The following is a 25,751-nucleotide window of genomic DNA, read 5'->3' as shown; positions in this document are numbered from 1 at the left end:
ACTCCCACTCGCTACATCAGGGCTCCTGTAGAAACTAAAAAGACCTTTAATTACCTGACAAAGGCAAAAGACCGTCTCTTCTAAGAAGCTAGTTGATTTTTGTCCTCGTAACACCCTATGAAGAATACACCTTCCTTCACTGGCGTGCCTCTGAATTTTGCAAAATCTTTTGGGACCTTGCTGTTAAACCTGTGCTTACGCATTTCCTATACAGCTAGTTTGAGTGATGCACAAAATTATAGGTTGCTAATGATGAAAAAAAATTGAGGAGGGGGAGCTCTTTGCCTAAGGGGAAAAAAATTAAGAAAAAAAGAGAAGAGCGAAGTTGTATGCAGCCCCTGAGCCAGGCAGCTTTGCCTGTGTGTGAACACATCACATCTTCCCTGTTAGACTGTTTAACTTGTTCTATTGACACAATAAGCTAAACAAACAAAAGAAACCCTCCACTCACATAACTTTTCTAGAAGGAATCAAAGCAAAACAGGCAGTTCATTCTTTTAACGTGCTCCTGGTCCAGTTTTGTGACTCCAGCATTGTGCATCATGATGCATACACTCCAACCTAAATCTTTCCACCATCTCCCATAAGTTCAAAGAAGCTAACTACATATTCCCTCTAAGTGGTTCACCTGCATATCATTGAACAGAATGGAAGGAGTTTTCTTTTTAAACGTGATTTTTAGAGATATGACCAAGCCTTATATACGCTTCCCTGGATTGTAAAAGTGGGCCACTGGAACATAAACCCATTCGTAACAGTGTATAGTAGTGGCTACTGCAGCAAAGTCAGCATGAAATTACAACAGGAGAAAAATTTGCAATTTTTCATATGGAAGTGATTAAGCGTATACATCTATTATCCCTCACTAAGAACTGGAATAAAAACTATAGACCTTTGAAAAAGAGAAAGCATTAGGTACACTCGACATGCCCGAGTCTGTGACTATCAGAACGCGTGGTAACTCCATAGCTCTCATACTTAACATAAACCAAGGCCTATATCTGCTCGAGATGGATTCACGGTTCTTTTAAATATGGTGCATTTACATCCCACAGAAGAAACATACAGAGAAGTTATTCTGCAACAATGAAACTGAAATTACTGGGGATTGGAGCAGATGCTGAAGAAAGTAAAGCAAGCCTGTCTTGGGGCTGTTGTAAAAAGTTATCGACTGCTTTGCGTCAAAAGCAGAAAGATGGCTTTAGAAGTTACAGTCCTGAGCAAATAGAAACTACAAAAGCAATAAATCACCACCATAAGTCAGCTTAAATGCCTTAACGCTAGCTGTGACTATTGGCTTCAAAATCCTGTTTCTATGAACATCTTTATTAGTATTAATGGTCAGGTTAATCCTAAAACTACTGTTTAACAATTAACTTCATGTATATAGTGGGGAAACTAATTAATTCTTGAGAAAAGTAACTTCTTGACTTGTGAATACCTTTCACAGGGTGTGCTTTGGGAGGGCAGAGGGGGGGAGTCTGCCTAACTTCGTACTGTCCTGGATCGCAGCTGAAAATTATTCCCTTCTGCCGAATTTGGAGAAAGTTTTCTTTGCTCTAATAGCATGATTACGAAGTTTCAGAAACAAATTCAAATGATCTTGCGAGTTGCAGGCGCTAGGTTTCCCTCACCACCCTATTTATTGCTTTGTTGCTGTTCCTGGACATTCAACATTGTGTTTTATTACCTCGATGATTTGGAGACCCGAAACACTGTTTCTAGGAGAAAAATGTGGAGTTTATCAGTAGGTCTGCTACTGATTTTTCTGTGCTTTATACACATGGCTTCGAGCTGAGCTGAAATTCCAGCCTCAGTAACAACAAACAGATCTGAGTTCATAACGTGCCTTCATTAAGAGAGACCCTTTGTGCCCACTCTGGCATCAATAGCCACTCCTGGCATTAATGCTATTTAAAGTTGTCTTCGATATAATTAGATTTAGGATTTTTACTGCGTTTCAAGTTTACTCTTATGATAGTTGTTAAGAGGTGTGCCTATCACTCCCATGTGGAGATGAAATGGGAATCACCGTATGATACAAGTACTTATTTCCTCGCTCCCTCGAAAGATTTGAAATCTGCTGGGATGCAGAGCTGTTTACCTACATCCGTGAGTCTGATAGAGATAAACTTGGTCTTTGATCATTTCCAAGTAGATAAAAAGAGTAGAGCTATCGACTGTGCCCTTGTGTGAGAAGTTCTGCTCAGAGTCAGCAGAGTCAGAGTCTGCCAGTGTTGGATTCGTCGAGGAATCCCAAATATCTCTGCACGCAATGCTGTGGGTACATGCCACTGGAGGAAGGTTCCCTCGTACCGTATTTTCGCTTTCAATTTCCGAACACAGGCGTGAATGGACATTTGCAGTGCCTTTTTGTAGTTAAGATTTAAGCAGCCCATTAAGCCAACACAAAGAGCCCTTGTAGTTCTGTAATTTATGGCCGCTTTTAAAAGGTAGTAAAGTACACTAATTGTACATCAACGTCCAAAAATAAGCAGGTAAATCTAGCAGGATTTTGAGCTAATTCTATGTAATCCTCCCCTCTCGGCGGCTGGCATGAAAAAATTGTCACTATGGAAAGCATTTAATTTCTCCTGCCAAAGGACCAAGCACATAAAAGACTCCAACAACTCCGAACCACCAGACACTGACCTCCGTTCAGTGCAAAGCAGGCCGGGCCAGACAAATACCCGAAATTTACTCGCGAACCATTCTGGTGTACGCACGCAGGCAAAAATCAGGTTTTCTAACATCCCCACATGCACTCCACGTTTGCAGAACTGGCTGCGGAACTCCTCGAGGAGGAGGCGAACAGACAAGCCGCGATAAGCAGCCATTCAACACCGAACCGGCTCCAACCCTCTCTCCCTTGCCTTGCGCCTTTGATTTGGGAAGGAGCTAAGAATGGACAAAGAAATTCTCTAACTCCTTCGCTCTTCAGATGACTTTGCATCCTTCCTGTTCCCAATGCCTTTATAAGGATGGCGATCACTCAGGTCCCGTACACTTCTTTGTCTGCCCAGACACGCGCATTCACCACCCACGGAAGATGAATAGAGCCAATGCAGAAAAAAATTCCAGCTAGGTTAAATATTTATCACAACAACAACAAAATCTCATTCCAGCAGGCTTGTTCTTCATGCAGATACCAGGCAAATCGCTTTCTTACAGCAGCCACCGGCGCAAAAGCAGCGGCCGCTGACCGACTCTTACCTTCTCCAGCTGTGCAAGGTTGGGCTGAGGCGCTCCCAGCTTCTTCCACCGCCCCGGCCGAGCGGTTTCTTTTCGGGGCTCCCTGTAAACAAGCAACAAACAATGCCTTACCGGGGAGTGCAGGGGGAGGTATTTTGCGCCTTCATTGGCAATACATGGTTTGTCGGGTGCGCTGGGAGAGCCCCGGAGAGGGGTGGGCAGGGATGGAACGGGCTCGGGCTCCCTCGCGGAGTGTGGGTTGCCACCCGGATGAAGAGCACAGGGAGCTGAGAAATAAAAGCGTGCGGTTGATTTTTTTTGTTGGTTTTTTTTTTTGGTTGGTTTTTTTTGTGTGATTTTTTTTTAATTTTTTTCCTCGTAGACAACTATGCCTTCTGTCTCCAAGTGTTTGGAAATACTGTCATTCCAAATTCTTGTTACATGAATGTCTGCTTTATTTTCCTCTGGGAAACCTTTGTTTAGGATCATTTAATCAAGAACAGACATTAAACACAAGTCGTGGTGTTCATCTCTGCTGAATAAAACGCGGAAAGTGTTCCAGTTTAAATGCAGGGAGTATTGTGGTTGGGCTTTTATTCAAACGGTTATTCGGGGCCCAATCCTGCCACCACTAGCGCAATAAGAGACTAACAGTTGACCTCACTGTAGCAGAATCGGGCCCAAATGATTTTTTTTTTTGGCTTTTTTTTTTAAGGGGAAAAAAAAAACCCAAACAAAACAGAAACCAAAAACCAAAACACTGAAAGCCATTGACGGAGGGGGGAAAAATCGGGCCGCTTCTTTCCCCTAAAATAAACAACACCGCACAGTCCAATAAGACAACAGTCAGATTATTTGCATGTCACTTACTGAATCACTTTTATATATGAATTTGTCAGATATAACAGTGTACCCCCGTATTCAGTCTTGCTAATAAAACCCATCTAGTGCATCTTAAAATTGTCAGTAAATGCAAATGCTAATAATTAAATAACACAGTTCTTGTGAAAGGGTGTTATCTGAGCCTTGGAAATATTAGGTCTATCTTGGGATAACTTTTCGAGCGGAGACTTTGCTTTGCTAATTTAGTAGTTCAATAATTACGCTAATAATTTTAAATTTGGTGTTGAACTCCAGTCTACATAAAATCATGCAGTAATAGCCTACTAAACTGTTTATTGCTGTGTCATAAATTTGAGAGCGCTGACTGTTAAAATCTACTGGCAAACACAAAAGAAAATGGAAAGTTCAATCTGCAATGGCAGAGCCCGGGTGCTGCTTCCTGGGGTTATCCTTAGCTCTACCTTTCTCTCCACTCGCCTTCAGCGCAGGGGGAACCCCCTGGCATTTTAGGCTCAAAAACATACCTTAGCCGTTTTGATCCCTAATCAATAGTCATGTTACAAACAGCAATAATCATCGATCAAGCATGTCGTGACTCGGTTGTCCCACTCGTGTTAAATATGGAGCGTGTATCTGAAAATGGTGCCAGCGACTTTCTGTTATTTATTTTAGAGCTATTAGGTCACGCTACCATATTTTACACTGCCACGGTCCTTTAAACTATGCTGCTTCTTGAAAGAGTTGCTAAGTAGCAGTAAAGCACTTTAAAAAAGCTCTAACTTTTTTTTTTTTTTAATTTGTTGTTATCCCAAACTCTAATATTCATTGCGGCACTCTAAGTTCGTACATAAATCGTTCAGACTAATGAGTCATAGAGAAATTCGCCCATGACTTTTCCTTTACAATGCTCACTGCCTTTCCATTGCTTTTTTGGCCCTGTATTAAGAGCCGGTGATTTATTAACGCCAGGAAAATTGAACAAAGCAGGTCCTCCTGCACCGTGGCACCCAGCCTTCCACAGTGTGAATTAGAATATTATCAAATGTGTTTGCTTCGGTAACACTTAATCACCAAAAGCCGTAATGTGACCACAAGGCAGCTGAAACAAAGATTTAACATTTCTAAATATTAAACTTGTTAAGCAAATGCTCAGCACACAAAGCAAGCACAAACAATTAAAGTCATCAAGCTAGAAATACACACTACCTACTTACCACCACAGACCCTACTGCTTGCTTAAGAAGTTTAGAATCTTTCAAGATAAATCAGGTGGGTATTTTTTTTAAGAAAAAAAAAAAAAAAAGAAAGAAAAACAAACTCCAGTAATAAGGAGTTGAGTTTCACTTCTGAGAGAATCACTCCTAGTGAGGACTGACGGCCACAGATCCATTCCTGACTATCTGCATTAATTATTTAATGAGTCACGTGACCATAAAGATAAAAATTTCAATATCTCCCCCAGAACAGACGCAACACCTTTATCTGCGAGTGCAGGGATGCTCGTACTTGGGTCCCCTAATCTCTCCTTGCTTTGACAGCTCCTCAGTTTCTAGGGAGAGTGCTAGGGCATTAATAACATGGTTTTGTCCCGTCCTGCACAGAGAGATGGGTCAGCTTTACACCCACACACACCTCCAAACGAGTCAGTTGAACCCAGATCCTCATTGTCTGCAGCGGGGAGGGGGCTCTGAGCACCAGGACGGCATCCCCCGGGCCGCCTTCCATGGGTCAGTGCTGCCTGTCCGCGGGCCCGGGCGGAGCCAGGAGGGCTGCCCCGGGCCGGAGGGAGGAGGCCGTGGAGCTTTCCCTGCCCACGCGGGGAGCCCCGGCCCCACTGGGACCCTCGTGGGCCGGGCTTGGGCGCCCGCGCAACACCGCGCTGAAGGGGACAGCCCCGGGGCGACCCCGCGGGATCCCACCCGCCGCAGCCTGGCCTTGCCGTGAGGCTGAGGACATGGCAGGAGCCTCCGCCTCCTCGGGGACGTGACGTGCGGGCGCCCCGGGGCCGCGCCGCCCGGCCGGCACCGGCGGAGGTGCGGGAAGGGCAGGCGGGTTCGGGGCTGCCCGAATAGGGCAGCACGGGAGGACTGGGGGGAGCCGAAGTTTCATGGCAAGCCTGTCAAGATCTCCACCTGTGTGAGGGCTCCCCCCACCCCTTCCTCGTTTACAAACACTGAGCAAGAAGGCCATGGAACTGCAAGCACCCTGAACAACAAAAAAAAAATTTCCCGGCATTGCGTAATCTCACAAGGCAGGATGGCTCTGGTTATTAAATACCACAAGGCGCTTGTCACAGCTCAGCTCCTCGTGTAATGAAACACCAGGTATAGCAAAAGCTCGTAGGAAAAACGAGGAGGCAGATCTTGGAAGAGGAGTATTTTTCTTGATGGTGGAGGGGAGGTGGGTGCCGGGGTTAACGGCATGGCGTTCCCTGCAGCCAGCAAATTGACTCCGAGCTGATTCGGTCTTTCTTTGAAATATTGACAAACTTCACTTTCAGCGTTTTGGGCCGAGCTTGCCTTTGTAGCCAGAGCAGATAAATCCGTGTGTGAGAGACACCGGGAGAGCAGGAGAGAGGGAGGGGGGAAAGAGACATTTAGGTCCAAGTGCCGGATTAAAAAGAATACTGTCTTTAAAGGTCAAGGGTTTGAAGGGTCAGTCTGCTCCTCTAAAAAAAACAATTAATGGGATAGAAAATTTGTCCTCTCGGTGAACTCCCGGTTGCCTTAGCAAAGGGAGCACAATGCGAGAATTTAAACTGGACGATGTAATTTTCAAAGTTATTGTAAAGACGGGAGGTATCGGACTGGGAGCAGAGGGCTCCCAGCCCGGGAGCAGCGTCCTGCTTCCCAGCGCAGCCAGAGGGGGAAGGGGGGGGAAAGAAAATTTACCTTAAACGATGATAATCTGCCATGGGGTATTTTGCAGTCCGCGGTTGAATGTCCGGCAAGAGAAAGTACATTTTTTTAGCAGACAGCCAAGATGCTGTGTCTTTACACATGACCATTTTTTTTTCCCCAGGAAAATCCTTTGCGTCTTCACAGACTTTTCCAAGAGAATGCCTTTCAGAACGGCTGTTGAATTACAAAGAAGTATTTATTGTAGGAGGTGATTAATGATTCTCGCTAAAATTGCTATTTGCAGCGTGATTTCATTTCTCTTTACAATGGGACCAAACCAGGTTTATACGCATAGGCTGCTCACTAAAGAAATCCTGCACCGCCAGTTAATACGTTTCAGCTGGAATTTTGCTCGGTTGTGCTAATTTTGACTGCAAATATATGAAGGGATTCTCAAGCAATAAACAAAACAAAGAGTTACAGACTTGCAGATAGTAGTTACCTCACTTAACAGCTGTATTTTTCTTCCTTTATAAGGAGATAACTGGCGATTCAGGATTTAGTAAACAGCAATATGTGAGTACAAGCATGCTTTTCAGGCCTGTTCTTTGGTCAGGTGTGGAGACAGCAGTGTTTGTGTAGGGTATTTAAAGACACCACCTCCCTGATGCTGAGCGTGCTCTGCCACCGGCATGTTACATTTTTCTCCGGGATGGTTCATATTCCATGACCGGGCAGGGATGCTGGCAGCACCTTTGGGGCCTGGTTCTACCTCAGCCAGAGTGTGATGATGCCCCTGGTCCTGGCGGTCTCACTCATGTGAAGAGAAGCACTGATTCCAAAAATCCCTCTCGGATGTATTTGGGTAAGTAAAAAAATATTGGCCTTCAGGCCTTCCCTTGAAGATTTACGAGCATTTGAGCTCCTTTCCAAGATTTGTCCTACCTGGTTTGGTGCTACACTACGTTGTGAAAGCCCTGAGCAAGGCTCTCCCTTAGAAGCTCTGCTTTGCCTGCACTCCTTAGCTGCCTGGAAGCAGCGAAATGCACAACCTGAGCTGGAACCACTTGAACCCCATTTTGCCACAATAGTTGTGACAATCTCAGTCACATAAGCCTCCTGAGTTGTACCCAAATTCGCTTGTCTGCCGAGGCTTTCTCAACACATTTCAAAATAACCTTAAAAACAAAATTAAAGGAAACAGAAATAGAAACGGCAGCTTAAAAAGAAACTATAGGTTACCGTTCATGTGTTTCCCTTAAACAGTGCTAGCCAGCTGAGAAACCATAATCAGAGAAAACGAATAAATAAATAACGACTGGCTAAAAATTTAAAGTGTTATCATGGCACGGGATCTTACTGGCTCCCAGAAGAAGCTCGGTTTCTCTTGTAACGCAGCTGAAAACAGTCACAGAGCAAGCGATGGAGTCAGACTCAGTCTGCCTTAAGTCCGCTACAGAGAACACCACTCACCTATACAATGAAGCAAGACCTTTCCCCATCCTATAGCACACTTTTTCCCAGCCAGGCAATTAGGAGTCAGGACGTTTTTCGCTATATTGAAAATAACCATTACCTTACTGATAAGGTGAATCCAAGTTAGAACAATACATTAAGCCGTTGTTTTCTATTCCTGGTTCTAACACCAGTTAAGCACAAGGTGGATGAAACAGCACTTAGTGGACTCTTGTTTCAAGCGTTTAATTCTTTTGTACAGAATAATCTTTATTACCAGCATTTGGCACTGTTATACATTACACCAAAAATCCACAAATTTTACATGGACCCAAACTATTTAGACGGTGCCAAATATGAAGACAGCAACAGCCTTTATAGCAATATTTCTTTAAATAAATGCAATAGGGAAAGTGGAGAAAAACTAATAGATCACAGCTACTGCGGGGGATACACTTAAAACCAGTTAAGTTACCTTTGTTATGATACATAAAACATTTTCCTTTAGACAGGGTAAGAGGACTTTTTTGTAAGTCTTTAACCTCTCATGGATGTGTTCGTTGTCTCTCCCATGTTGGTGTGAGTGTGTACATGTGCCTGTGCACCCTCACACACACACACACAGAAGAATCCACGAACACGCCATGAAACAGTATTATTCAAGTCAATGCCTTACACAACTGTCCCACGAGCTCTTTACTTTGTAAAGTCTTTTATTTGTAAAGTTTTCCCTTTAAAAAAAAAAAAAAAGTCCATCTTAGATACAGAGAATTCGTCCATGACACCATCCAGCCCTCTTTTACACCGAGGGCAAGAGAGCGTTTCCATAAATAGAAAAAAATGTTGGGCATGGAACCATTATCTATATACAATGTAGACAATCGTCCGGGTTTTGGTTTAAACATGTGCCCGTTCTTGGGCACATTTCGTCTTCGTTTCCTGCTCCTGTTTTGTTTTACACTGTTTGGTCCAAACGGCCAGCCTCCACCATGAGGCAGTTTGAAAACCCCAATAGATAGGTAAATATATATATATTAAAAAAAAATAACAACCAAAAAACTCAAACCAAAAGCCGTATTTATAGCGCGGCTGCATTGGGTGTAGCCCCATCGAGCGGATGGGGGTGGCCCTGTGTCTGTGCTTTGGACTGCTGGCTCAGTGTGGACTGGTTTGAGGAGCGCATCTTTGTGTTAGGCAGTTTATGGTCTTTCTTCCACTTCATGCGCCTGTTCTGGAACCAGATCTTGACCTGGCGCTCCGAGAGGCAGAGGGTGTGCGCGATCTCGATGCGTCGCCTTCTGGTCAGGTAGCGGTTGAAGTGGAACTCCTTCTCCAGCTCCAGGACCTGCTGTCTGGTGTAGGCAGTGCGAGACCTCTTGGGCTCCCCTCCGTTGTAATTGGGGTTGACTGAAACGTGCACACACAGGCACATACATACACACGCGGAGGGGAAAAAAGGAGGGGGGGGAAGCGATGGGACATAATCATTATATAATAACTTGACACCAGGTTCACATAAGATACATAAACGGCAAGAAAAATTGTTTCACAGCCTATCGACAGTGGGGACAATCGAGGAGCAATAAAAAATGGTGATGGGCATTTGGGTTAGAAGAAAAGCTTCAAAGACACATGGCCCAGAGCCACTGCAGGGCAATTAAATTTATGGGGGCTATAATTACTGCCCTAACAGTTTGGCGTCTCGTAAATCTTTTGATAAAGGACCCCGGATACAAAAGGTTTCTCACTTTCTTTTTTTTTTTTTTTTTTTTTTTTTTTAAGCATTAGGAAACGCGGAGGGAGAAGGAGGAAAAAAAAAAGCCACACACGCAAAGACCCATCCCGTCCCCAGGAGCACCCTCCCCCCTTCCCTCCTCTGCAGGCGCATCCACACCTCCCCCTGGCAAGGGCAACTCACCCGTGCTCACATGGATCTTCTTCATCCAGGGGTAGACCACCGGCTCCTTCCCCTTCAGCCCGGGCAGGCTCTTGTCGGGCAGTAGCGGACAGCCGGGCCCGGTACCGGTCCCGGCGGCGGGGGCTGCTTCGCAGCGGCGCTGCAGGGCATGGCCTGGGAGCAGGGGCTGGGGCGGGCCGGGGTGGCCCTTGGCGGGCGGCGGCGGCGAGGCGCCCGGGGGCGGCTGCTCGGGGCCCGGGGCGGCGCTGCCGGCGCTGCTGTAGCTGTAGGGAGCCTGGGGGTAGGAGGGTGCTTGCGCGGGGTAGAGAGCCTCGGGAGGCGGCCCCGGCGGCCCCGGCGGCGCTGCGGGAGCCTGGTAGCCCGGTTCCCGGCGCGGCCGCGGGAAGTACTCGGGCAGCGCCGGGCCCGGGTGCGCGGCGTGCAGGTGCGGCGGCGGCGGCGGCGGCGGCGGCGGGGCGTGCGGGTGCGAGTGGTGCGGGTGGTAGCTGGCGGAGCTGCCGGCGCTGCCGCTGTGCTGCGTGTATTCCTCGCAGGGAGGGAATTTGGGCTCGATGTAGTTGGAGTTTATCAAAAACGAACTCATGGTCATTAATTTGTGAAGTGCAAAAATACTAATTTTTCTCGCGTTGTCGTTTTTCTGGGCTCGGCGAGGCCCCTCCCCTTCCCCCCCCTCCCTCCCTTCCCTCCCTCTCCCCCTCCCGCTGCTGTCAAGTGCTCGCCGCTGCCAAAGTTTGGGCCTCCAGCCCTCCCTCCCCCCCTTCCCCACCGCACTCCCCTCCCTTCCTCTCTTCCCACCCCTGGAGCGCCTACAACACACACACAACACACACCCGCGCACACACACACCCGCACCCCCCACCGCCCCGCCACCACCTGACCGCCAGCGCCAATTACCGCGCGGGGCCGCGGACCCCGGATCAGGAAATGGAAGGAGAACGAGGGGCCGCGGGGCAGCTCCGCGCCCGCGGACCCTCCGCGGGGGCCGCGCCTCCCCCAAGGGCGGCGGCTGCTTGGCGAGGGAGCTCCCCGTGTCCGCTCCTCACCAGCATCCCTAGCTCCTCCCGCACGCCGACCCGGGCTGCGTCCAGCAGTCGCAGTGTCAAGCGAGATAAAACTAATCCGGCTCTGACAGTCTCCCACCCACCCCGCCCGCCCCAGCACTTCTTGTGCCCTAGTTCCCCCGCGGGAGAGTATAGGAAGCGGGGCGAGGAAGCGGAGCGCAGCCCAGCTTCGTGATCCAGAGGGAGCCAGGCACTGCACAAGGCGTTGCACAATCCTTTTAAACAAGCCCATCTCCAAAAGCATAGAACCGGGGCTTCGCACAGGCAGAGGGCGGCAGCGGCTGCCGGGCTCAGGCCACCGGCCGCCCTCCGGGACCTGTCCCCAGCGCCCCGTCGCTCCAGGGCCAGTCCTTTGAGCCTCTGGATCTGTGCTAATTGAACGAATAGATGCGAAAGTTAGAACGAAGGTCGCGGGGAGGCCGAAGAGAGTCCTGAAGTGGCTTGCGGGCTGTGAGGGACATTGCGAGCCTGAAAATAACGGGGAAGAGAGGGGGAAGGGAGAGGGGAAGACCGATACGACGGAATGAAATACTTCCTACCGGCGATCGCAGGGCTCAGTGCGAGCATCCCTCCCCGTGGAGGAGCTCTTTCTGAACTACGATTTTAAGTCCATTGGTTTGGTATGCCTCTTCTTGGGTTTATTCCATAATTTTCACTTCCACGAGAAATCGCTAGCACCTTCCCTAAAGTAACTCGCAAATCCTGGTGTAGGAGGGAGAGGGCACTCAGACACCCCTACGTTGCTAACACTGAGACTGTTAACGATATTTGCAGCTCAGGGGGGAAAGAGGCAACAGTCTTGACCTTAGGTAATTGAAATTTGATGGTTAAACTAATTACGCTCTTATTCTAAGGGGGAAAATACTTATTGAAGTACTGGAGATTGTGTCAGCTAGTCTGGCACATATGGAGTTGGAAGCGAACTTTTCGGATTTTTTTTTCTTCTTTTAAGGAAAGCATATGAACACATAGAAATATTTACTGCACCCTTAGAGAATATAATTGCTGAGTGGGTAATCTCATCTGCTGGTATGGGAAAATACTTCTAATATATCAAGCGTAAATATGATACAGTTTAGATCTTGCCCTCCTAAAGATATTACATTAACAGTCACCCTGGTTTAAATTCAGATTATTGTCTTTTGCAGTTTTATAGATAATGGATACATGCAATAAAATTCTATTTGAATATATATTCCACCTAACAAGACACACATCGTATCGATTTATATTTTATTCACAGACACACAGGCACGCACATTGCATGCGGCTTGTAATATGTTAGAACATTTCCAGCACTTGGGTATACTGGGCTACTTATCTAAACAATCACTCATTTCCTCCTACTATCGAATGTCTAATTTGTAAAGAGAGTTAAAACACATTTACTTACTCGTTTTCAACAGCACATCTATGGAATTCTTTAACTGGGGTAATAGATAAGTTTCTCTATTTACTCTGCGTGGAGAGGAAATGCGGTTACACACACGCGGTTACACACAGAGACAGCAGCAACTGTTCAACAACACATATATGACAGAAAAGGGGAGATCGTTTTATTTATATTAAAACGACAAGAATAACAAAACAACAGCAACCCATGTTCTGGAAGAATAAAGCTCCCAACTACATGGCTATAAAAAGTAGAAGATTGCCAAAAGCCACCACGACCAGAGAACAATTCCCGGCGTAAAGAGATACATGCACACATACAGACGCATACGCACAAATACCTGCCGGGCAGCACCAGATGAATTACACTGGGGTATCGTAAATATTATCCTCGGCATAACTCCTGAGGCACTATGGCCGGAGCACTACAGCGGGCTGCCGTGTTCCCACGCCATGGTAAAGCAAAACGAAAAATGTTGTCTCGGTTTATAAGCTCAGCGCTTTATCGGGAGGGTTGACCGGCCTCTGCTTCGTTTTATTTACCGTGATTAGATCTCAAAGTTTCACTGCACCTCTTTCTACAGCGGGTCTCTGGCGCTCGGCTACAGAAAGAAGGACTCAATTTTGTATACGACTGTAAATCTGCAAGGTGACCTGAGCTGCTCAGCTCAAGTCTGTTTTTTCGTGTGGCTCTATTAGTCTGCGAAGATGTGCTGAGGCAGGACCTCCAAAAGGCCTGTTCCATGTCTTTGTGGTTTTGTTATCATAAACAAGAACCCAGCCAAGACCACCAAGTGTTATCTTGCACACGGCCATTTCGACATTTTACTGCAAGATTTATGGCTGTAATAAACAATCTCAGAAACCCTTTTTTTCCCCGGTACTTCCTTTTAACAAACTTGTACCATCACCCTAAGCTCTCAAAAAAAGAAAAGGATAGGATAAAATAGGCCAGCTCCCTTATTTTCCCAGAAGGACTAAAGGCTCGATTTCACTGAAGAAGGAGACTTTAATCGATTAATAAAGAAGCGAGAGTTTCCTGGCCGAGTCTGGCCGAGGACGAGAAGGAATTAATTCTGGACGCATCAGAATTGAGTTGAGAGGGAGAGAGTAAATTTTCATGCACCAAGAAGAGGTAACCTCATACATACCCAAAGAGGGGAAAAAGGGGATCCCTCTTTTTCTGGTGAAACAGACAAGCATTCCTGCTACCCTCCACATATGCGGATAAACCGTAATTTCCACGAAAGATAAAATAATAATAATAACAGCAATAATTGCAAAAGTGGTAGTAATAATAGTAATCATAATAATAATAATTCAAGTCAACCTCTCGTCGTGCCCGGCCATCCTCCACCGAGAACAGTAGGAGGAGGAAGAATCACACTAGCAGCCTGGCTTGACTTTGATTTGAACCATTTTGAATATATTTAGCCCCAGCTTTCCCCTCTTGAATACGAGGCTGTCCCAAGTTTCAAAGTGACCGAAAAGTGACACCGTGTGCATTTTGTTTCTTATTAATCTTACACATTGACAGTCTTTGTTAAATAACAAGGCGTGCCCTTCACCAGGCGACATTTTCATATTTGTTAGACGCGGTGACCTGAAGTTCACCTCGGCCTTGGACTTAGTTTTTCTAAAAGGTCTATAACAGTGTCTTTTAGATAGCAGGGTGCTTTGCCCAGGTCACTACTTCTAAGGAAAAATAAGAAAAAAATCGCGGGAAAATGTAAACGTTATGGAATGTATCGACTGTATTCCTTTCTTTGTTCCTGGGAATGATACAGTCTCGAGGCTGCCCTGCCTTCGCGGACGGGAGCGCTCCTTCCCGATGGGCTCTGCCAGGTCAATGTTGGGAGTTTTGCCCCAAGTTCAGCATTTGGTAAAAGCGGTGGCTTCTCTGGCACGCAGGCTCCTCTTAACAACGGGATGGTTGGCGGGATTTGCTCATTCTGTCCTGGCACGCTTAAATAAACACACGTAAAATGTGATTTCTGCACGGATTTTTAAATGAATGGTCTTTTGAGCAGACCTTCCACGCCAGAGAGCAGTGTGCTAAAGGCAGAGTGTGAAAGGACAGAAAGAGTTCTCCTCAAAATATTAACTGTTCTGTTCTAGCCTGTTACCTTTTTTTTTTTTTTTTTAATTGGGGGTGGGAATGGGGGTGGGGAACAATTTAAATAATAATTCAAAAGAGTCGATATTTATGGAAGTCGCTGTTTCAACTTCTTTGAAATTATTATCATTGATATTTTTATTCTAAACCAGATTTTAAATATGGAATCCGGGATGCTAATTGTTTTAGTGAGGAAGTAAATGGATTTCTGTCACCTACTCTTGAGTAAGCCGGTTATAGTAACAGCTTTCATTCTGGGTATATCAAAGACGCATTGTTATTCTTGGAAACAATTCGCCTGCTATTCTCTAACAAAATAGATATTTGGCTACGGTTTTTAGCTTGTTATCAGGCTTCGCTCTTACACCAAATAAATAGCCTCGATGTGAAAGGTTATATACTATCTCCAGCGCGGGTAGGCTCCCCAAACGTGCAGTGCCAGGGCTCTACAAGTGAGCAGCAGCAACAACTTCTGAGCAGCGTCTCCACGCCGATCAAATACTTGCATTACATACTTTCCAGGTTTCAGCAGGTACTTCAGGCAAAATCTCCAGTAAACACTTTGGCTAATCTGATATCTAGCCTCTCGCGTACTCGTTCCCGAGAAAGTTCGCCTGTCACGATCCAGCTGTGTCTCTGGCAAATAATTCACGAGTACCAGCTACAGAGAGGCCGGTGTAGGCTCCTGCCTTGGGGGTGGGAAGGCAGCAATGCGTGGTTGGGAGTGAGGTGCGCTCTTTCTCGGACTTCCTCGTCGCGCTGTCCCCTCCTCCACACCTTACATATCTGATTATACCTATTTGGGAATACCCTTTCCTTCTTCCATCCACCCCACAGCCTCAAAATTTCAAGCTGAGTCCTGTCTTCAGATATTTCGTCCAAAATGAAGTTGCCTAAGCAATATTGGCCAGTTCTCCCCGCAGACACGTCTGACCAAGGAGCAAAGCTTTTACACAGAGACGGCATTGGGAACAAAAAATCCCAGCAGTGTGGGAATAAATCTCTGTGCTAAGAAATTCCACTAAACTTTTTCTTGAAGGAGTGGAGAGGGGTGGGTGGAGGGAGAATTAACAACACTTCCTACTCCCCATTTCGCTGGGAATTGCCGCCTCGGGTAATTCCAGAAGGCTGTGAGTACCCATCAAATCTCCGAGCGGCGCAGGGCGCCAGCTTCTCCGTAACATTTTCCATTGGTATCATAACAGGGCTCCACCGCTCCGCTTTTTAAACGAGCTCCTTCGGACCAAACATATAACCTATATTATCTCCAGCATGTCCTGTTTAAGCACAGTTTAGCCATCGCTACAGAAATGAGAGCAAAAACAAAGACGCGACTAGGATCGATATACGCGTTAATAGCTTCGCTCCTATCTTATCTTCCTGCCATTTTGCAAAGTGAGAAGGCTTAACGTTAAACCTCTTAAATCAGGTTATTATATAATAAACAAAGGTGAAGCATTTTGCTACCTGAGTCTTGGAAGAAGCAGCGTCAGTGGCTGCTGTGGGGGTAACACGCGTATTTACCTGCCACGACTGAACCCGAGATATTCAGACACAAATGCGGCCGATAATTCAAGATGAAATACAACGTGTATTACTCTTGAAAAGAGGAATTTTCTATCCTTTCCTCGGTAATTGAGGTCATTCAGCCAGTAGGGTTCACCTGGAGTCCATACTGTGATACACACGTAACTCAAAGCTATTTTATCTTTTGTGCTGATAGTCAAGATCTCGGCTATAACATTGACATCAAACTCTGTCTGGGCGAATGACTAAGAGTGGTGCAAAACGTAAACTTTTGACCCTCAACTTTTTGACCTGCAGTTGTAACGCCCTTAACCACAAAGATATACAAAAGCTATGCAGCTTCTTCTAGGAGTAAGAGAGTCGCACTGTTTGTTTCAATACTTCTGCTGTTTCCCCCAGCTTTCTAAGGGGGCTTTATTTTTTCTTCTTGCTTTTGAGAAATCGGATACTTTTGCGTTTTTAATTTTTTTTCCTTAATCTCGCGGTTTTGCAAAGTGCTGTTAGATCAGTTTGCACAGCCTTTCGGCAGCGTTGGAGGGAAGCCTGTTACTCAAAGGCGCTATATGGTTACAGTTGCAGGTGAAATGCTGGGTAAGTTCTGGGCGTGAGGTTGGAAGGAATGTAGCGACGAGCGTTGGGGGGAAAGCTGCAGCTCTCTGCTGAAGGGTCTTAGTCATTTCTCCTTGATTTAAACATAAAGAAACAACTCTAATTGTTTGCGAAGCCTTGTCTAGGCAAACGAGTTGACTGTGAACTTGGTCTAAAGCGAGCTCTGCTGGTGATTCCTAGGGTGTGCAGATTTATCTTTTCTGCATTTACTTAACCTGGCAGTGAACTGCACGGGCTGCCATTTATTATCCAGAGACAGACTTCACCTCAAGCAAGGACTGTTCCACAAAATTGCAATAATTACCCAATAACCTTCATCGCAAATATTATTATTGAAAAGACATTTTTGGGGGGGAGGGGATATAGGAAAGATTCTTTTTGCATGCTATAAAGCAAAATTCATGCAAATTTTACACGCTCTCTGTGTCAGATTTGATAGCGTTTGTGCGTGTAGCTACAGGAGCATGTGACTGGGGTGGTCCATGAGTATCTGCCTTCCAGAGAGACATTAGTGGGGATGCTTTAATTTGAAGGGGATAATATTTTCAAAGATGATCAGACGTCTGTGGGAGCCGTGGTTTTGTGCTCTGGCTAGCAACTCTAGTCTCAAATCGGGAAGATTTTGAGGGCAGGAAAGAGAAAGAACTAAGAAAGACAAGCGATAACTTGGTCAGGGGATTTACTTATGTCCGCGTTTCATGCCTTAAGTCTGTATATACGGGGCGGGAAAAAACATTGCTCTAGGATCCAGGGTTTGAAATCGAAACCTCCTGATCCGCCCCTCATGATCTGTTCCATTCAATTTCCCATGAAGCAGTTTGCAAACCCCTCTGTTGTCACCCTTCCACAGATACACACTTATTAAATGTAAGGAAATGGCAGAATAATAATTTCCCTGTAATGTTCTACAATTAGGGCGTTTGCATGGTTTAGACAAGACTGCAGAGCTGTAATTTACGGATGACTTTCCATTGGATTGTTATACTTCTGGTTTAGAGAAAGTTATGTCTTGCAAAGTCACCAGTTACGCACATTAAGAGAGCTGCCTAATCTTTAATTGGCCTTACGCTTAGACATGAGACACTACACGCAAGTATTTCTTTCAAAGGATTAGGCAAGCTATATTTCAAATCACAGAACGCAACTTGCCACGCCTAAGGTAGAACAAATTCCCACGCATTAATCCTCCAAATACAGCAGAAAAATAACGTGTGCAGTTAAGACTTCTCTCCTGATTCCCAGCGATAATTCCCCATGACATTTTCCCTCGGAAAACAATTCGGACCTGGGACTATTTTCACAGAGTTCGGCAGTCTGAGCTCGTTTGAATTTTAAATTTCAAAGCGGACTAGGAAATCTTTATGCATTTCTGGATTTGAATGGTTTCAACTGTGCTTCTTAGGACAGGGCAGGGCCAGAAATACGGTGAAGTTGTCATTTCTATCTAACTTTCTTTTGTTGTTACTGTTTCTTGCAGTATGGGCGGGTTTGTACGCTTCTGGGCTTGGGGATATTTTTCTTCTCCATAGTTCTTGAATCTCTGTACATTGCTTTCCTTGGAATAGGTTCCAGAAGCCACAACCAGAAATGTAGAAAACACATAGTAGCAAATATTTTCACTCTAAACAATTAAAAGTTACAGTCTACGATGGAATCCAGCATCCTAAAATATTAGCTGAACGGATGTGCGTGTGTGTTTGTATATTCACCAGTTAATTCAAATAATGCAGTGTTGTTGAATACTGAGTAATCGTGAGCTGTTTGTGTCTAGTATCATTCCCATCTACAAGCAAATAATTTTCCTAGCAAAAGGACCCACAAATAAATGAAGCCAAACTTTTAAAGGTTTTTCATGCCTTACCTCAAACTATAAAATTTTATGACATATAGTATAATATAATGCACGCCTATCATATATAACTTTCTGGTATTCCTATTGATGAAAATGTGACAGCTAGTGTACTATAAAATCTCCAGCTGTTTATAACGGAAATTATTTTCAAATGTGCATTTGGATATGTTCTTTTAAAGCCTTTCCCATTTTTTTAATATAAAATATATGCAGATGTGTTTGTTTAGTGTTCATTGGAAGGATAGACAGACACAAAGGCTTCAGACTCCATTTATCTTACGCAAGGGGTGACTTTAAATATTAAATATTTGTAAAACTGAGATCTTTGAGATGAACCTACCTTATATACTACCATTTCTTTGAAGTTAAAGACAAATTAAAAATAAGAATCAGACAGCAATGTGCAGACCTTGCAGAGGTACACAACAATCTTACCCTCCTGTGCCCCTGTGCCTTTCTCTCATTTTTGCTTGCAGTAGCAAAACCAACCTAAACCACAATATTCAAGCGGAATAGCACTAGCAAAATAAAACAAAGCCCATCTCTCACATCATACCATGCTGTTCTTTTGCAAATCAAACTTTATGACACATAAAGGAAAACAATGCAATGTACTGAATCAATGTTACTCCAAACACTGGAGTAACTGAGCAGAGAAAGAGATACCCACAGTTGGTTTGAAGATAGATAGAGAGAGAGAGAGAGAGAGAGAAAGAGAGATAGATATATAGATATATACAGAGAGAGAGAGAGATTGTAGGCAATTCTCAAATCTCTTCCCTAGCCCCCAACTAGTCAGTTTGCACCCCCCTGAGATCACTCGCCAAAGTAACAGCTCTGAGGATAAGGATCAGGCCTTAATGTTACCCAGAGAAAGATAGAGTTCCTTTCACCCTTTCATTCAAGTCCTGGAAATTCAAAGACTAAAGTTAAATCCGGCCATAAAGTTTATTGCTGAGTAATCACACTCTAGTGAGAATAGTCCACTTAAATAAAAAGAATGTTGAAGTAAACATGCAGCTGGGGCCTACCCCACAATGGCAGCCAGCAATATAAGGCAAAAAGAGAGAGAGCAGAGCTAGGGGGATATTTACAATCTTCAATAAACCAAGCCCATATTTCATAATTTGCAGCACTCTAATGACCTGTAGTCTCTTGTATTAATGCTACAAGTTACAGTCAATTGGTTTGCTTTAAAAAAAAGTCACAGGGACATGTATATGTATACACACACGTACACACCCTTTGTATATGTAACTACACCAGTATTAGACACATATATGCATTTGCACGGCTTTACACAGACATATAGACCGATAGGTACATGCAAGCACACATGCATGTAATTTAAATATATTTATACAATTGTATATAGGGTCAGGAAAAAGTTACAGCAATGTTATAAATGCGCATCCATAAAACACAGTACGCACTCATAGATGGACATAGACATGTAGTTAAAGCTTTCTGCACAATCCAATGCAGAAAATATGTATCTAAGCACTCCAGTACAGTCTGTGCCATTTTAATACTATCTCTGATGTGCAACATATTTCACCAATCCAAGGATTATTACCATATCATCACGCCTCCAACTCTATCATGCCTGCATAAGATACAGCCCAGATAATATCAAGCCCCATCTATTTTGTTTCCCCCTTTTTTTAATCGCCTTCAGTAACTACTCTTTGCTAAACAAAACCTCTCCAAACTTGGAGAGTCTATCGGAGCAAAGGAAGTAATTATCTTCTGTGGTAGTCAAAGTGATTAAAGCTAGGCCCCAAAATCCATCTCTGCCAAAGTCGCTTATTGTGGTTTACTTTGATTTGATCGTTAAAATAGAGAGCTAGCTGCTGCGAGTGAAGGGATGGGGGGGGGGAATTTGCAGGCAACCTGGATCATTAGTGGTTGATCCTGCCTCTCTGGCTCGGTGGGACCATCCTGAAAAGCTCCAGGCAGAAAGGAAGGGAAAGAGAAAGAGAAAGAAAGAGAGGTGAGAGGCAACGAGAACGAGCGGGAGCCTCGGCTTCCTCACTGTACAAATAAACTTTAAGGAACTTGTGCACAAAACTTACCTTTGACTTGCAAGGAGCCATTTTTCATATAGTACTGAGAACTTGTGGTTTGGATACTTCTGTCCCTAAACCTGACAATTTGAATGGCCAGGAGGCACACGTAGCCTGCAAAAGAGTCAAATGAAGTCCAGCGTCAGTGAGATTATATGTTATGTGGTATATAATGTTGGATGTCAACTCCCCAAAACCATAAAACTTACTTTAATGGCACCACGTGACTTTTTATAGCCAGTGAGCCTATCTGTCTGTGCTATGGATGATTTTACGATCTAATTCATAGACAAAACCCTATTCATTTGGCACCCAAATGTCATATAGCCGGAACTGGGGCTTATAAAGTTTACTGTTTTATAACTTTTAAGGGAAGGCATCAATGTAACCAGTCAGTAAATGTGCAAATCTTTAGTTGCTCTTAGAAGCTCAGAAGAGTTAACCATTCAAGCTCTGATGGGGTAAGTAACATTACGTTTATAGCAAACTAATTGTAGCAAAGAAAATCAAAAATCTTTAAAGGGTGAAGAGTGGGAATGTGGCTAGAGAGGGTTACTGATAGACGCAGAGGGCTCAGACGTGGCTGTCCTGCAAATATACTTAATGAAACCACAGGAGAAATTCTAGAGCGATGCAAACACGCCTTGGCATTAGCAGTGTTTTAACAAAGCACATGTTTTTTGGGTTTTTTTTTTTTTTTTTTAACCATCAGCAAACAGCTAACAGTTGATTCACTCACAAAGAGTGTTGATTGTGGTCCTGCGATGCAGCTTTCCACCTAGGGAGAAACCAGTAAGGAAGAACTTACGGTCAAACTTTCAATTAAAAATACTGGTAGCGGACAATTGCAGCATCCACCATCTGCAACGTGCAGCAGGAGCCAGGTAAAATATTATTACAAACTCTGCACGGGCTATTTTTTTTTCAGAGGCAAATCTGGAAGCACAACTTCTTGCTTTGCACAAACCAGATCACGAAAACTTTACAATAGAAAGTTTATTTTTTTGTTGATTTCCAGTCAGGTTTTTTTAAAAACAAATAATAATAATAATAATAAAAAAAAAGCTGATCACAGTTTGCTCAAACAGCCAGACTTTGACTATAATTGTAACTTTGTTCACAAAAAACATACATCACAGAAGCTGCGCTTAATAAGAGCCACTTCTAAGAGTTCGTGCAAAGAGTCATATACAAAGGCACAGCAAGGACATACTGCTTGGAATCACAGTTTTCGTCACAGATTCACTATTCACTACACGCAGGACAAATTCAGTTGATTTCATCATTTCACCTCTACAACAGCATTAATTACACAGGAATTATATAGGTAGTTTGAATAAAAATATTTTTAACAGCTTGGAGCTATACAGACATTAACACTTGACCACACATGCACAGTTAAGCAGGTTGAGTGCAACACATAACATTTCTACTAAACCGGGGGAGGGTTTCTTTCTCTCTCTCCTTTTTTTTTTTTTTTAACTTCTCTTTTTTTTTCCTTTTTGTTCTTTTTTGTTCAGTTTTGTTTTGTTTTAACAGTTACTTCAAGTAACACAGCTCGCTTCATATAAATAAGTTAAAACATCTATTATTTTTTTCAAGACAAAGCCATTCAAGACAAAGAAATGTACGATAAAAGCAGATCTACTTATACACGCGAGAGAATGGTAATAAACAGGCTCATGATTAAAAGATGAATAAGGGCGACAAGAACAGGGTTTCTTCACAGAAGTAACACAAGGAAGTTTTAGAAAGTCAACTTAGTACTGACATGAGACGACGCAGGGTCAGCTAATACTGCTCAGTACTTTTAATTGATCAAACGCTTAGGGACGGAATGCCCCTCCTGCAGCTGCCATGCTCATACTTTTCAGCTTATTATCCTTTTTCCATTTCATTCTCCTGTTTTGGAACCAGATCTTTATTTGTCTCTCTGAGAGGCAAAGAGCATGTGCTATTTCAATCCTTCTTCTGCGGGTCAGGTATCTATTGAAGTGAAATTCCTTTTCGAGCTCCAAGGTCTGATAGCGGGTGTAAGCAGTCCGAGCTCTTTTCCCTTCTGGTCCCCCTATGTTGTCTGGAAGAGAAAAGTACATGATTTAGATTCTCAGCAGCCACTCGGAGCCTTCGTGTCTCTTTGCAGCTACCAGCGACCAGGACCGTTATTCTCAGTCCTGCTTGGTTTTGTTTCTGCTTTGGATAAACGCTCAACAAGTTTCCCCCTCCAGCCCCTCTAAGGAAAGGCTTGGGGGAGGGGGATTTGGTAGTCTCGGTAAGTTTTCGCTTGGATTTGTGGTTCGATTTTTAAAATTGAATTTTTTCCTTCCCCCTCCCCCCCCGAAGGTTAATTCCCCCCACGCCTCCCCCAGATAAGCTGCTTTGGAAGATGTCTCTGCTGCTAGCTGGGCTTTCAGAGCTGGGAGAGCAAAGCTTTCAGCCCTTTCCCACGGCTGAGCTGGGGAAGGCTCTGGGAGGCAGCGAACTCCCGGCCGCTCTCCCAGCAGCGAGGGCAGGGCAGGTACCCGGGGCTGAAAGTTGCCTCACTTCCCCGCGCCCCTCAAGCCCTCTCCCCCGAGTTTGGGGCGACTCGCCCTTCCCCCAGCCCCCCCGGCTTCCCAGCATTGAAAACTGCCCTTCTCGCCCTCTCCTATTCTCTATTTAATATGTCTCAGCAAAATAAATGGGGTCAGCCGCGCTGTTCCCTCTGGAAGATCCCCCATCCAGAGGAGAGCCGGGAGCAGCCTCTGCTCCCGATCCCACTTCGGCAAGGCGCCTTCTGCTCCCCCGCCGGCGCTGGGAGCCAGACGGGTTGTGGGTTTGGGGCCGGGAGGTTTTTTTCCTTTCGGGGGGACTCGCCCAGAGAAGGGAGCGTGCTTCCCTGCGAGCAGAGTTGTGGCGTGTGCGGAGACTGCCCGCTCTCACGCCCTCCTCTCCCTCTCTCCCCGACCTTGCTCGGCGCAGCCACCCGGTTTACATTAAATCCTCCTTTTCCTCCAGAGAAATAAAGAAAGAACAGGGTATTTGCTTTACCATGACTTATGTGCAGTTTTCGCATCCAAGGGTAGATCTGGGGCTGTGAAGGCTGGGCTGTGCTTTGGTCGGTCGGGGCACTTGCCTGCTCGCTGCTTGCTGGAGTGTCTTCTTCAGTCCCAGACGAGGTGCCAACCCCGTCTCTGCTGATGTGCGTGTTGCTGCTGGAATTGGACGAAGTGCTGGTGGAGTTGGCGAGGGAGTTTTTCACCCCGTGGTGACTCTCGCTGACAGGCGAACCGGCCACGGCGGTGCAGGGCAGAGGGTCAGGGGGAGGCGAGTGAGAAGACGTCGCGGGCTGGTTGTACCTGGGCTCTGTCGAGGCAGAGGTGGTGTTGGCCGGGTAACTGCGGGGTCTCTCATTGGCACCAAAGTGGGTGGAAGCAGAGCGCCCGACGCTGAGGTCCATGCCATTGTAGCCGTATCCGTACCTGCCGGAGTGCATGCTGGCGGAGTCCCTGTATTGCTCGCTCACCGAGCTGTGATCTCCATAATTATGTAACTGGTAGTCCGGGCCATTTGGATAGCGACCGCAAAATGAGTTTACAAAATAAGAGCTCATTTGTTTTTTGATATGTGTGCTTGATTTGTGGCTCTTGGTCGTTTTGTGCGTCTATAGCACCCTTGCACAATTTATGATGAATTATGGAAATGACTGGGACATGTACTTGGTTCCCTCCTACGTAGGCACCCAAATATGGGGTACGGCTTCACATCACGTGCTTTTGTTGTCCAGTCGTAAATCCTGCCTGATGACCTCTAGAGGTAAACTCGTGCACTGGTGGGGGAGCTGGGAGGGCGCGGGCGGCCCGGGGCGCGCCGCCCGTGCGCGCCGCCGCCGCCGCCGCCCGCCCGTCCGCCGGCCTCCAGCGCCACCCGCTGGCGGCGCGGGGGATGGCGGCGGCTCCGCGGGGTCGGCCCGGGGTGACGGCCCCCGACGGCGGCGCGGAGCAGAGCGGAGAGGCGCGGAGCGGAGCGCGCCCGGCGCCGCCGCCGCCACCAGCGGCATCGGCAACCGGCGGCGAGGCCGCGGGGCCGGCGGGAATTGCTCCTCCGACCCGCCCGCCGGAGAGCTCGGAGTGGAGAGAGCTTTGTGCTTGCCTTCTCCTCCGTGCGAGGCTTATTTACACCAGTTCACAAAGCCTATAGGATCCGTCCTCGGGAGCTGACAACGCTTATGTCTCTTCTACATATATAGGTATATATATAATTTCCCCTCCCCACTTACTCCCGTGCCGGAGCTTTCGAGAGGCAGCCGGGTCCTGCCGATGTGAAATGGCAGGTACCTATGAAAGATAAATATCGTGCAGCGTTTTTCCAGCTAGGGAGTAAAATTCCAAGCGACTTTACGGCCGCTGTTATTTTATTGCCTCTCGAAAGGAAAATAACTCTCTAAATGCGGCGGTAGCCATTGTGCATTGGTGTTCTTCAGGTCTGGCTTTTTATATATTTAGAGCAGTAGCCCAAACTGTGCTGCCTTCCAAACAAAAGAGCCTCGATGACTATACAAGTGCATTTGGACACAGTTTCACACGCATACTCATGCACACGCAATATAATATAGAGAGATATAACGTATATATTAATCAATATTTTCGCTGAGCTTATTTTACTTTTACAGAAGTGGAAGCATTTTATGGCAGGTATTTTTCTACAGAGTATCAATTTATTTTTTCCAGTGCTAAGAAATGCGAATGTGCATTAAAATACCACAGAAGCGGAGAAAAATATCCTCCGAGTTAATAAGACTTTTTCTTTAAATAAATAAGAAAGGAAAAAAAGGAAAGAAAAAAAGAAAGAGAGAGAGAGAGAAAGAAAGAAAGAAAGAAAGAAAGAAAGAAAGAAAGAAA

General features: G+C 45.5%; 3 protein-coding genes across 6 annotated transcripts in view; all 3 read right to left on the bottom strand.

Annotated features, from left to right (window-relative positions):
* The window catches only part of HOXA3 (homeobox A3), a 33,380-nt gene extending 11,801 nt beyond the window's left edge, over positions 1–21,579 (bottom strand). Inside the window, exons 1-2 of one of the 4 annotated variants that reach the window (XM_017837177.1) lie at positions 5,668–5,767; positions 3,214–3,295 (exon numbers count right to left, since the gene is read on the bottom strand). The gene's annotated coding sequence lies outside the window, so the exon portion shown is untranslated. Of the gene's footprint in view, positions 1–54; positions 145–3,213; positions 3,304–5,667; positions 5,768–20,880 lie in introns of those variants that run through there. The other 3 variants (XM_017837173.1, XM_017837174.1, XM_017837179.1) reach the window with 3 other exon arrangements.
* On the bottom strand, positions 8,580–10,895 carry HOXA4 (homeobox A4). The gene is made up of 2 exons (XM_017837181.1): positions 10,249–10,895; positions 8,580–9,737 (listed from the first exon to the last, which is right to left on the bottom strand). The coding sequence occupies exons 1-2, from the start codon at positions 10,835–10,837 to the stop codon at positions 9,409–9,411; spliced, it is 918 nt and encodes a 305-aa protein (XP_017692670.1). The 5' UTR covers positions 10,838–10,895; the 3' UTR covers positions 8,580–9,408.
* A 372-nt stretch (positions 21,580–21,951) lies between the features above and the next one.
* HOXA5 (homeobox A5) lies at positions 21,952–24,674 on the bottom strand. The gene is made up of 2 exons (XM_017837182.1): positions 23,902–24,674; positions 21,952–22,948 (listed from the first exon to the last, which is right to left on the bottom strand). The coding sequence occupies exons 1-2, from the start codon at positions 24,461–24,463 to the stop codon at positions 22,698–22,700; spliced, it is 813 nt and encodes a 270-aa protein (XP_017692671.1). The 5' UTR covers positions 24,464–24,674; the 3' UTR covers positions 21,952–22,697.
* Positions 24,675–25,751: the final 1,077 nt, after the last annotated feature.

The sequence above is a fragment of the Lepidothrix coronata genome, unplaced genomic scaffold (genome assembly GCF_001604755.1).
Source record: "Lepidothrix coronata isolate B3197 unplaced genomic scaffold, Lepidothrix_coronata-1.0 Scaffold294, whole genome shotgun sequence".
Lineage (NCBI taxonomy): Eukaryota > Metazoa > Chordata > Aves > Passeriformes > Pipridae > Lepidothrix > Lepidothrix coronata.
The sequence above is the reverse complement of the archived record's forward strand: the minus strand, read 5'-3'. Positions and strand labels throughout refer to the sequence as shown.

Excerpts from the sequence above, each read along its gene's own strand:
- HOXA4 (XM_017837181.1), bottom strand. The coding sequence starts at position 10,837 with ATGACCATGAGTTCGTTTTTGATAAACTCCAACTACATCGAGCCCAAA. Across the intron at positions 9,738-10,248 it reads GAAGATCCATGTGAGCACGG|TCAACCCCAATTACAACGGA; the intron begins GTGAGTTGCCCT and ends TGCACGTTTCAG.
- HOXA5 (XM_017837182.1), bottom strand. The coding sequence starts at position 24,463 with ATGAGCTCTTATTTTGTAAACTCATTTTGCGGTCGCTATCCAAATGGC. Across the intron at positions 22,949-23,901 it reads AAAACTGCACATAAGTCATG|ACAACATAGGGGGACCAGAA; the intron begins GTAAAGCAAATA and ends TTTCTCTTCCAG.